This window comes from Corvus hawaiiensis, chromosome 5 (genome assembly GCF_020740725.1).
Source record: "Corvus hawaiiensis isolate bCorHaw1 chromosome 5, bCorHaw1.pri.cur, whole genome shotgun sequence".
In the NCBI taxonomy this organism is placed as follows: domain Eukaryota; kingdom Metazoa; phylum Chordata; class Aves; order Passeriformes; family Corvidae; genus Corvus; species Corvus hawaiiensis.
Window position 1 is genome coordinate 62,767,748 of NC_063217.1, and position 12,502 is coordinate 62,780,249.

A 12,502-nucleotide genomic window follows, 5' to 3' on the forward strand; every position below is an offset into this window, starting at 1 on the left:
CCAGCTCCCTTTTCCTTCTCCTCTGCTAAATCTACAACTTGGACCCCCAACCAGCACCAAAAGTTACCTGTGCTTTCCTCAGACATCTGCTGCTGGAAATGACCAGTCTATTCCCTCAAACAAACTGTTCTGAACACCAGCTCCAGGGAACTGACAGCAGGTGCCAATGGCTGTCAGAATATTAACCAAAAACACATGAACAGGGCTTGGGAACAGAACTCCTAAGAGGGGAAACAGGCATTCATGGCATTAAGGCATACACAAGGAAATCTGATTATTCCACCTGCAGGACAGGGTTGGTTGGAGGGTTTTTACTTTTTTTAGCCTCAAAATGAGTATAAGCTAGCTGCAATACCATGTCCAACTGTTTCAAACTAAAAATTGAAGTCCCTGTGAAACAAATGTCTATCTACTAGCTTCAAAGTGCTCCTTTTCACCCTTCCTAGGAACTGAAACCATATTTGACTGCAATTTCAGACTTTTAATCTCCATTCCCAGGTGGTAACCTGGGTTTGCCCCAACACTTGCATGCAAGACCTAATAGAGCGCGAAGTTACAATTTTCCATATATATATGTGAAAAGTATGCATTGCAGAAAAGCAGTTTCCTATTGAAATCACTTTCCCATCTTTTCATCTGGTGCAGCCCCTTGAAATACCACCACCATAAAATATGGCTTTGGAAAAGGCAGCTCTCTGCTGTGCCTTCGCTTAAGCATAGAATTACAGGGAGCACCAGCCAACTCTCCAGCCAGTGCACTCAGCTAAAGTTCATCGTCTTAAGTACGTCAACTTTTTGTTTGCTTGAAGACCGCAACTGTAATGTCAAGGTCACTTTTAGGTCTTTGAAGGGAGCGTCAGCCTTCAGCCTACAACTGATCAAGCACTACAGACAACCAGGCGGAATTTTACTTTAAGTCCTTCTCTAAGCTGTACCCGTCTTTTACACATGCAAAAAAAGAGTCAAAAATTACATGCAAGATTTAAACTCACGACCTTACGGCCTACAATGCATGGAGATGTTAAACCAAATCATGCTAACATAAGCTTGTCTTACCTTATGTTAGCTGTATTATCACCCTGATACTCTGCCTACTCAAAAAGCAAGTGAAAATTAAGGAATTACCTCTTTAGGACAGAGAACCACTTGGCCAGTGCTGTAGTCATGGTTTTCCCCTCAAAGGTTCTGGTGTAATTCCAGTATGGAAGTGGAGTTATAAATACACTGAAGGGGCAGTTACAAGGAAAAAAGCTGGCATATTTAGAGACTGAATTTTGAGATCAATTTAGGAGGGCAAACTCTGTCTGCTTACAGACACCAACCTTCATGGGATTTAGAGTCTGAGCAGAAAATTTATTCAAAGTTTTAAAAAACATCAATAGTGCTCTTAATTTCTACACATTGGTAAAGAGGCATCCTGTGAATATACACATAGACATGGAGAATCAGCCAAAAATACAGTCCATGTCCAATTCAGCAGGGAAGCAGAACCCTGCTATGGCCCATCAGGATGTTCTCTTTGCAAGTCTGATCCTGTGTCCTTCGCACGTCTGATCCTGTGTCCTTTGCACAAACAGGATTTTTGCCACTGGGAACCAGAGAATGGACTACCCCCAATACTGGGTTTTTTATTTAAATAGAGTCTCATTTCACAAATTTCCTGGCATTTAAAAAACCACCCAGAACAGTTCTTTGAGAAGTGGCTGCTAATCGCTAATAGACAAAAATAACATGATCACGTTAGGATCTGTATTCACAGATTCCCAAATAAATCTGAAGGCTTAGCTTCTTAAAAAAACAAACCCAAAGAACCCCACCAAATCAAAAACACTGGGGGGAAAAAAAAAAAAAGAAGAAGAAGAAGAAGAAAGAAAGGACAAAAAAAAAAAAAGCCCAACATTTTGTCCCAATTACACAGATGCCGCGAAACAAGCCGGGTGCCAATGGGAAAGGGCTCAGCCAGCAGCGATGACTCCTGGCATCACCCATCCCTCCTACGTGACCTGACAGCCTCCCCGGCGGCCCCGCAGCTCCGCTGTGCCCTGTCACGGAATCTGCCCGCTCAGCAAACACGCTCCATTTTCCTGCCAGCAGCGCGGTGTCCGCTCCGCCGCAGCCCCTGAGAGCGCAGCCACTGCCGAGTAACAGAGGGAACAACTTCGGGAAAGACAGAGGCACTTCTCTCACAACTCCCTCCTCCTTTTTCCCGGTGCGGAGAGCAAGGGCAGAGCTCCCCCCGCCCCAGCGGGAGCGCTCCCGGGGCATCCCCGGCTCCCGCGGTCTCCGGGCCACCAACCCCAGGTGCGATCCCCCCGGGAGCGGCGCGGAACCGGGGCACCCCTCGCCCTCCCAGGGATCGGGCACCAGCGCCAGGACGGCAAGTGTTTACGTTTAAAAATACATATATACCGAGCCCGGACTCAGAGGGAAGAGGGGAAAACTCCGCCCCCTCCCTCACCCGACTCCCTTGGAAAGGCGATAAAAGCTAGGCTGAAACATCTGACCGCTCGGCGCCCCTTTTTTGAGGAGAAAAAATAATTAAAAAGAAAAAGAGAAAATAAAGGAAGTAGGAATAAAAGAAAAGGCAAAATAAAGGCTGGGGAAGCGGCACGGGACGTGCCGTGCAGAAGTCCCGGCTGGAACGGGGAGGCGGCCGGGAGGGCGGCTCGTCCGGGCCCGGCCGGGAGGGACTGCGCGGGGAGGCCGGGCCGGGCCGGCGGGAGCGGGAGGCGAGCGCAGAGCTCCCGCGGGAGAGAAGCGGGGAGGAAGGAAGGGAGTAAGGGGGAGAGCGGCTCGCGAGTGGGAGAGGGCACTCACGTAGCGTTTCAACTTCTTCTCCGGCGGGGACTTTCGGAGCCAGCCCGAGCAGACCACCTCCCCGCCGCTCATGGCTGCGCCGCTGTCCACCGGGGCGCTCCCTCCGCCTCCTGCTCCTTCTTTTCCTCAGGCAGCGGCTACGGCAGCGGCGCCCGGGCCGGCCCGGCCGAGGGAGCCGCGATCGGCGGCGGCAGCACCGCGCCCGGCCCAGCCTCCCGGGGCTGCGAGGCGAGGGGCGGGACGCGGAGCGGGGTGTGTGTGTCTGTCTGTCTGTCTGTCTGTCTCGCACAACAGCCCGCCGGAGCGGAGCGGCGAGCGGGGCTGAGCCGGGAGGGTCCCCCCTGCCGCCTCCTCCTCCCCAAGTCACACGGACATCGGGAGAGACGACAGGGGCAGCCGCCGCCCCACCGCAACTTCGGCGTCCCGGGGCAGGATCCAGGATCCAGCCACCGCCCCGCGCCGGTGGCGCCGCCCCCGCACCTCCGGGACCCTCCCGCCGGGCAGGGCCGCGGGGAGCTTCGCTCCCTCCCGCCGCCGCTGCTCCCCGGGTCGCTCCTTCCCCTTCTTCCTCCTTTCCCTGCGCTGGGAGGAGGGGATCAGCAGCACTCCTGCCTTCCCTTCCTCGCCTTCCCCTTCGCGGGGAGTGGCGGGGCGGGGGTCTGGCCCCGGGGCTGGGGCCGTGGCCGGGGGCTGGGTCCGCTCCCTGCCGGCCAGCGAGGGAGGGGTTTGCCCTGGAATTCACGGCGCCGTGTCCCCCCCGAGCCCCCTTCCCCCCGGCGCCGAGCGGCGGTGCCGCCCCGGCCGACCCCGCCTGCCCCCGCCCAGCGCCGCCCCGAGCGCCGCGGCTCCCCCCGAAATTCCGCCGGAGCCTTTTCAAACAACAAGGGCTTGGAGGCAGGGAGGCGGGTAGGGAGCGACGGCCGGCGCTTCCAGAGGGATCCTGGGAGCTGTAGTCGGCGGCCGGCGGGGACTGCGGCGGCGCGGCCGGGAGCGGAGAGGACGGGGGCGAGGGACGGGCTCGGTCCCGACGGGGAGAGCAAATAAACAAAAGCCCAAGCAAGCAAACAAACAAACAAACGCCAACCTAAAGATCCCTATTAAAACTGCATTAAAAACAGCGCGGCCAAAGTAAACTCCTCTTAGCAAGTCTGAAACTGTCTTAGCAAAAAAAGGGGGAAAAAAAGTAAAAAAATATTAGTGGAAAGATCCAAGTCGTTCACCATCTCCACTGTGGGTGCTGTCTGTCTCTTCCACTCCGTCAGAAAAGATCTCTAAATAAGTAATAGTAACAAATAAATTAATATAATCAACAAACAATACACTATTAAATAAATAATAATAATAGTACCCTTTTAACAAATATAATCATAATAATTTTTTTAAACAATTTTTTTTTAGATTAATAAACTGCAGGCTTCTGGAATGGGACCGCTGCTGTGTTGTTTAGCCCCAGTGCTCTTCCACTGAAGAGAAATAGTCCCCCTAGTGTGCCTTGGCTGAAGAGAGCCTGACGATGCTGCCATTCGTCCAGGTGTAAGTGCATTAAAAAGTTACAAAGCTGTGGTTGTAGCATATAGGGGCATTTGAAGAAATAACCGGAAAAAATAAAGGAGGAAGCCCAGAGGTGTTAAAATCTATGCATCAATTTAAACATAAATCTTTTCACGGTAATTATGGCAGGTGAAGCATTATTAAGCATTAAAAGAAAGATCATCAAAGAAGATATTTTGCCAAAACCATATGAAATAAGAAAAGTGGTGAATGTCGGTCTTTAGCAATATTCAAAGCATGCAAATCCAAGCATCCAAACCATCCTCACGTGAATTTCTGCACACCATCATTTCAGCTGCCTCAGTGGAGCTGGTGGAGAGAGCAAAAAGTGATTTGGTTGGTAAACATGAACTCAAATTGTACTCTTAGGTTTAGATTTCAAGCTGGGTTTCAGTACAACTCTTTTGTTTAAACCACTAATGCCATTATTTAAGAATCTCAACATTTGAGATTATCCAAGTGCCAGATAAGACCACAAAATTTTCCAGTTTCCTTTAGAACACTGGAGATGATTTAGTATTTAGAACATGTAGAATCAGTGTGAACTAACTAAAAATGCCATTGGCACTAGGGCTTGTGACGTGATCCAATGGTTCATTTGAATCCCATTAATTAACCCGTGCCTTGAGGGCCAATCAAAGAAAGCCTGTTTTGGCTTAAGCAGTCTCCATGGTGGCAGCAACCAAACAAGTTATCTGGTCCAGAGACACAAGATTGTCCCTGAGGTCAAATTTCAAAACATTACATTTGTGTTCTAAAACACGCTGAAACCAGTATCAGCCTGGACTCCAGGATGAGTTTTCACATATTTGTTTGTCAATTTGTGTGGGGGTTTCATCCCTGCCATGTAATGATAAAACATACAGTAGGGAAAATGAGTTAATGTCATAGTGATGAATAATAAACAATAAAACTTGCCTTTTAGACCATACTTAGTTGTTGAGCCTAGTCACAAGCCCCAAGACTGGACATAAAATGTTTTTATTGCATTGTGGAATTGAAGAAAACATAACACAGCAAAGCAAAATTTCCAAATGTTAAGATGTTGTCTCATGGACTGCTCCTCTCCTAGCCATGGCAGTGGATTTCCTTTTCTGCTCTCAGCCATTTGAGTTACCCATCCAAGGTTCTACTGGTGCCTTCACTTACCATCTCAGGAGAGGGCTGCACAGAGCTGTACCTTTCTTTCCAAGTTAGCGAACAGCTACCAAATCCAAGAATATTAATCCTGTGGATTTCTGTGCATATCCAGCAGTGCTCCGCAGTTCATAGTTTAGATACTCTATTAGGGTAAACTGAAGGCTAATGAAATGCATAAAGAGCACAATATTTAGGGCTGACTCTTAACACCTGCATATTTACAACTGTAAAACTGTATATGAAGAGAGTAGTGAAATAATTACACTAGTCAGTTCCTTCACGTGGAAAAATTTTTACACTTAGCCAGCCTAGGCTAGGGCATAATTTCCTGAAATTAAGGATAAAAGTCACAAAGACCTCTGTCAAGAATAACTATTTAAGCTATACTTTTGTCCTGAAAGTTTAAACAACATTAAGCATGCCCAAAATTGAAATTCTCCTGCAATATGGCTGGTACTTGGAAGAACCAAACACCCTTCAGGGCTTGAAGGACTGTAACCTTGTGTCAGAACATGACCACCCTCTCCCCTTGCTTTGTTCCTTCAGGTTATTTCTGTGCTGTTCCTTGGGCAGCCTGGAAGATAAAGGTGTTTTGAGCTCAATCATTTGCACTACAGAGGTCTTTGGTATTTGTGTAAAAGGGCTTTGAGGAAGAAGAGAGAAGGAAAAAGGATCTTTTTTCTTGGAGGAAAGGTTATTTTGTCTGTTTTTAACAAGGACGTTGCAGCTGACAGCTGTTGGTGTTGAAGAAGAAGATGTGGCCAGCAGAACAGCTCGAGAAGGGAGCTCAGAAGGGATTCATCCTCTCTGCCTACAGTGCCGAATCCTGCTACCACACTGTTGGGAATGTTGCCATTCCTGGATCCCACATAGCCCTTTCCATCCAAAACAGTCCCTGTGCTGTGACTGGATACCGTGACCAACCTGCAGTATGCACAATGCTGAATAAAGTGCACTTCGACTGGCGAGGTGATGCCATGGTCACATGGAATGTGGCAACTACACACATGGGCACCGTGCTGCTCCTGCCTCCCAGCTGAGGAAGCACGTGCAAGATGTCTTGATTCCTCCACTGACCTTGTGTTCTTCCACAAGTGCATTCCAAAGTGTTTAAATGGGTTCTCCAAAATTTTGGAGTAGACTATTTATATATCTTGCCAGATAAAGTAGGTCATGTGGAAATCCATTTGCCTCTGGTTTGCTTGCCAAGTCGCCTTGACAAAGGGAACAGGAGCTGACAGAAGAGGAGATTAAATACACATGGGTTTGTTTTCAAAAATATAAATGACACTAATTTCTCTTGGAAATAGCTTGGGAATTCTGGACTTGCATAATAAGATAGTGCTCACTACAGCTCCCAGCTTTGTGTCACACTTCTAGTATGAAAACCTAGGCATTCTTCTGTAGTTTCACCTTGCAGTCACAGACAGCTATGGCTCCTGATAATGATCCCTAAACTCCTCTATGCCCCTTGCTTACATTTGAAAACAAAATTTGTACTTTGACAAAAAAAGAACCAAATGCTCTAATTAAAAAAAAAAATTAATGTAACAAAAAATTTTGCATGTCAGTCTGTATCCCAAAGTATCTTTAGGTGTTTATGTAACAATGAATCAGTGAAAAAAGAGAGATTCTTTTACGTTTGCAAAAATCTGCATTTATATATTTCTTTTCATCTCAAATACTTCCATTTTGATTTCAAAATTATTCCCAGCTAAATTTAATCTACATAGTTATTTTGGTCAGTTTGTGGATGACATTATCTACTGTTTCTTTCAGGCTGTATTTATTTAGACTATTTGGCAAAGAGATTGAGGAAAGTAATACAAAACACACATAATTAAAGGAGACGACTGTATGTCCACACACTTTAGAGCTGTTTACTGGTTGTTAAGCTACCTCATCTGTTCTCTGTGATTACTTTTATTATTGATGTAGGCAAATAAAGGCAAGAGTATACTGCAGAACTCCTACAAAAAAAGGACCAGTTTTCAGTTCTGCATAGGTGTAACACATTGAGATTTCCTTCGTATATTCTGTGGAAAACTCTCATTCCCGATTCTGGAGTGGAAATTCACTGGCAAATGTTTGTCCTCTGGTTTTTTTTCACCAGGGGATCAGTTGACTACCTTACTTCATGCAAGGGAATTTCCCTTTTTTTCCTAGGCTAGTCAAGGAAGAAGGAGCAGGCTGGCTGGTTGGCCAGCCATGCAGAAACTTTGTCAGGTCTATGCTGTTAAAAAATTAATCGTAAGCTTTTCCCTCCATAAGGACAATACCTTTGCACATATGTACTGAAAATGTGTGGACTTCTTCTATCATAGGAAGCATTTTACAAGTTCAGCACAATGATTAAGCATTTAATCGTTCAGCCACCTTAGTTTTGGTCTTGTAACAGAAATAAAAATTACCATAGAGATGATCATGTTTCCAGGAAAAAAAAGTAATGCATGGTCAAATGAGACCCATACTCTAAAGCTGTGCATAGTCAAAGGAAGCATCAGCCAGGCTCTTTAGTTGAACATGGCTTGTCCTCCAAAAGCACAAGGTGGAACACCTCCAAAAAGAAAAATTTGTAGCAATGTAGAATCCTGGGGAACAAGTTAAGTCTAAGAGACAGCAAATATGGTAACACTGCAGGCTGGTGGTTTCTGTTACTGCTTAAAAAAGTAGGCTCATATCAGAGAATATTTTGGTTAGAGAGCCTTTTTATACAAAAATGTCAATAACTCTGCTTACAATGCAAGTGTAATAGTAAGTTATGTCAACTAGATATGCTTTTTCTTACCTTTCTTTGTCTGAATCTCCATGCTTAAACAGTTCATTACAACCGGCTTTTTGGAAGCAAAGTAGGGGAATCAAAAGATTACCTAGAAGTATCTGAAGAAAGAAGGAATATTGTCTGAATGCCAGGCACAAGAAGTATTTAGCTGAAGCTCCTCTCTTGCCCGAACAGATTCATCCAAGAACAATGCACAGCGCTCCCAATTTCAACTACTAAAATAATTTAAACCAAAAATGAGTCAGATGTATTGGAATACTTTGATACCCAATGGGAACAGATATTCCAATCCAAGGGAATTAGGCAGTAAAAAAAAAATTATTTTGCTGAGAGGCCCATCTAATGAACACACAAATAGCTCCGAACATTGCAAAAAAGCAAAGGACCTACCATCACAAGATGGAGACAGTGGCAAGGAGGTGCCTTTCTAACATGCTTTCAGGCTACGGAGTGACATATTAGGGCCAAAACTCACATTTTGGCATCTGGTGTTTTGCAGAGAAATTAGCACCACTACAAATTACCTTCCCTGCCGATTTGAGGATGCCTCCAGAAATGCTTCGCCCTCATTCTGTGCTGCTGCTGCTTTTCAGAAAGACAAATTTCCTTATCTTTTATCTTACTGAAAGAATAAGAAAGGCAAGGCAATAACACTTCCTGCTGGAGTGAGGGCAGTTTCAGGGGTAGTGCTGACACTTGCCTGCAGCTTCAGCCACAGGGATCCCTACTACAGTATTCCAACTAGCAGTGCCACTCAGCTAGGCTAGGATTCCTCTCCCTGTATCACCTACAGTGTGGGGTTTGCATATGCACCACTCACCTACACCTCCTTTGTAGTCAGTGAGAGATACAGGGAACTGGCAACTGGGACACATCTCATCTCTTTCCAAAGGCAAATGGCTAAACCGATCAGGTGAATTGTGTTCTTGAAGCTCTTGTTTGTCTCCATTATCAATAAAACAGTCTAGACACCTCGCTCAGAGGAAGGCAGTCATGCTTGTGACATGTAAAGTTAGGGAAGATGCGAATCATAGCATGTGAGTGAGAAAAGCAGCCATATTCTCAGTCCTGAATGTGGATTTATCTGTCTATCTATCTATCTATCTATCTATCTATCCATATCTATCTATCTATCTATCTATCTATCCATATCTATCTATCTATCTATCTATCTATCTATCTATCTATCTCAGCTCAGTGCTTTTGAGAATTTTCATCAATAGCAGGGATGGGAGGTGTAATAAATTTACAGATTGGATTAAAAGACCTGAGAAGCAGAGCCAAACACTTTGCCTGAAGACAGGACAGCCAGGGCAGAGCACAGAGGTGAGATGTAGTTTTTGTGTTGGTGTTTATAAAATCTTTAGTGCTTTGGCCTGAGATTTCCAGAGCCTGAAGCTAATGAGATTTAAATGTGTTTCTACCATTATTATTATTTCATCATTCTCTGATATGTAATATCACTATAGAATTTTAAATACCCAAAATACAAAACAGGAAGGTGTACTTCTTTTCTGCCTTTCCAAATAGGGAGAAACAGATTTTTTTTTCTTTGCAAAATGTTGATTATTTAATTTTGTTTTCTTTTAAGAGTTCTCACACTGGACTCTGGTCCCATCAGAAAAATCCTTTTTGTAGACCTGAATCTTTCAGGCTAAATCTGAGCTTTTCTGGCAGGAATTATTGTCTCATCAGGAAGGCACCATAGTGGAGCAAAGCAGACTGTCTCAGCTAAGTGAGTTTTAATTACATCTTCCAAACATTTCTGTACTCCTCAAACCACAAAGGAAAAATCAGACTGGAGCTATGTGGTACCACTCTCAGGGAAGAAGAAACTCCTGGCCTCGGGGTCACACAGTGTCTGGGACAACACAAACACAAGTAAGGAAAATGGGATGGCAGGAGGACAGTGGAGTCACAGCAGCTTCCTCAGGATGCCTCAGGGCAAAAAGGGGGAGGAAGGGACAATTACAAGGAACTTTACAAGTGACATCAATGGTCGGGTTCAAAATTTAGGGATGTGGTTCATTTTCTCTTGCATTATTTCCAGTACTTCTGGATGACAGTCAGAGTTGTCAGTAATATGTGATGAGAGGAATCCGAGGAACAGTGGGAAGAAAAATTTGAGACAGGTATGAACTCATTCTTTCCAACACTGCAAAATTCAGATGAAGCCTGAAGAGTTCAGTAAAAGTCACTATGATAATAACTCTTCTTTCTTCTTGCCACAAAATAATGCCTCTTTGACAATTCTGACTGAAGCTGAGGTGTTAGGAGGCTTTGTCCCTTCTGCAGCTCCTCAGTCATGAAACAGAGTGCCACACACTCCCCTTGCTTCTTTCCAGGCACAAGCAAATATTTTAATTTTAAAATAAGGGATGGGGAGAAATGCTTCTAAATTACAGGTGAATAAGTAGAATGTTCTACTTGTATTTAAAAGCAAAAATTTAGGTTTCTTAAAAATCACCTCCCATTTCTATCCCTCCACTTACCAGTGTCTTCTGAAGACTAACAATATCCCAGTTCACTGATCAGGCCATCACCTTGTCCACAAGGTCATCCAAGGTGGTAAGAAATAAAAATACTTCTTACTTGATCGGCCACACAATTTGCGTATTGATAGATGAACAGTCAACATGAACAATTCATAGCAAAATTGCCACAATTAGCAAAAAAATGAATTTAACTGTTCACAGGAAACTTTTGACCAAGTGTAAGAGCTACATTTGACCCCCAAATGTTTTCTACTTATTGATTCACCTACCTCTACTAGAAATAATTACATCGTGTTTTAAAGGATTTAGTGTCACCATTTTGTCTAGAATATAAATCTTGTGCCTATCTGTAAGCTATCCATGTTTGCTGTGGACTTTCACAGACAGACAGCTCTTTGTGGTTTTTGAAATGTAAGATTTTAGCAAAGGATTTGGTATTTTAGGGATGAAATATTTATTCTTACGGACTCTTAAAGCATAGCTGTAGCTTGAATCAGTTGCTTCACTTGCTGTGAGCTGGAATCAGTTCCAGAACAGTAGTTTTTGCAGGCAGACAGGCACAGGCATTCCTGCCATGCAGCATCTATTACACAAGTGCTATAGGAAAAAGGCACTCAGTTCTCAGGTTCATCCTAGGGCCATGGGTATAGGACTCAGGTATCATTAAGATTTTTCATCACATGCACTGAATACTTCACAAAATGTTCCTCTGGTGGGTTGTTTTTTATTTTTCCTGAGGAGAAAACAAAACATTTAAAGTTAGTATGTGAAAAAAACAATTCAAATAATAATTTTGCTAAGTAGTGATTAACGGTGTTATTTCAAGGGTAGCACCTACTAGAATTCTCTATAAATGTTATTGTAAATTTTTTTAATGCTCCTTCTTCCTGGTGTTTTTAGATTTCTTGAAAGTTTCCTCTGGGTATTCCTGTTCCTCTAGAAGCTGGATGTGTTGCCAGTGTTTCCTTTAGAAATCAGTGATGCAAACAAAATCCTCATGGAAAACAGAGAGAAGGCTGCAAATGGAAGGTGAGCTGTGGTAAACTCACCTCCTCAGAGAATGGGGAAACTCATTTATACTTTATTGCTTCTTAATATTTCTAATGTGTTAATTTCTTAATTTCTTTCTTAATATTTCTAATATGTGAATTTTCTACATAGAGGCAGCAGCACAAGGCTTTTCAGTGACATAACTCAAGTTTTGCCTTCCCACAGATAAGGACAAGAATGACTTAGACAGTTTTCATCCTCAGGAGCAGCATCCTCTAGTTTAGCAGAAGTAGACTGCATGTCCAGAAGGAGGAAGACTCAGCTGGAAATTTCAGGCATCTGGGAAACAGTTTGGGGAGTGAGAGAGAGCAGGTAACACAAAATACCTCCACTTCAGCTTTCAAACCTTTGGACAGAAACAGACTTCAAGAGACAAAAAATCCTTTTTATTTTCTTCATTGTTGGCAGTGAGCACACAACTTTAGTTCTACCAAGGCTCTTCTAGGAAAGGAGTGGCTTTGGTGTGCCTTTCCTAGCTCCTGCAGCATCCCTCGCCTGTGTGCTGTGGGAGGGAGGTGCCTTGTCACATGCAGTGGTACCATTTCTCTCTTCCTGGCCCAGCTGTTGGTGCATTTACAGTGGGAAAAAAGGAGATCTCAAAATTAACTAATTAATTAATCCCATTTGAGAAGCACCCAACATACCTAACTGAGCAAAGGCAGCTAGA

At 44.3% G+C, this 12,502-nt stretch overlaps 1 protein-coding gene across 2 annotated transcripts in view; it reads right to left on the reverse strand.

The window, feature by feature from the left end:
- The window catches only part of GAB1 (GRB2 associated binding protein 1), a 94,649-nt gene extending 91,355 nt beyond the window's left edge, over positions 1-3,294 (reverse strand). The window contains exon 1 of one of the 2 annotated variants that reach the window (XM_048303176.1): positions 2,818-3,294. In XM_048303176.1, the coding sequence (XP_048159133.1) occupies positions 2,818-2,889 (72 nt within the window). In that variant the 5' untranslated portion in view covers positions 2,890-3,294. The remainder of the gene's footprint in view (positions 1-2,817) is intronic. The other variant, XM_048303177.1, reaches the window with a different exon arrangement.
- Positions 3,295-12,502: the final 9,208 nt, after the last annotated feature.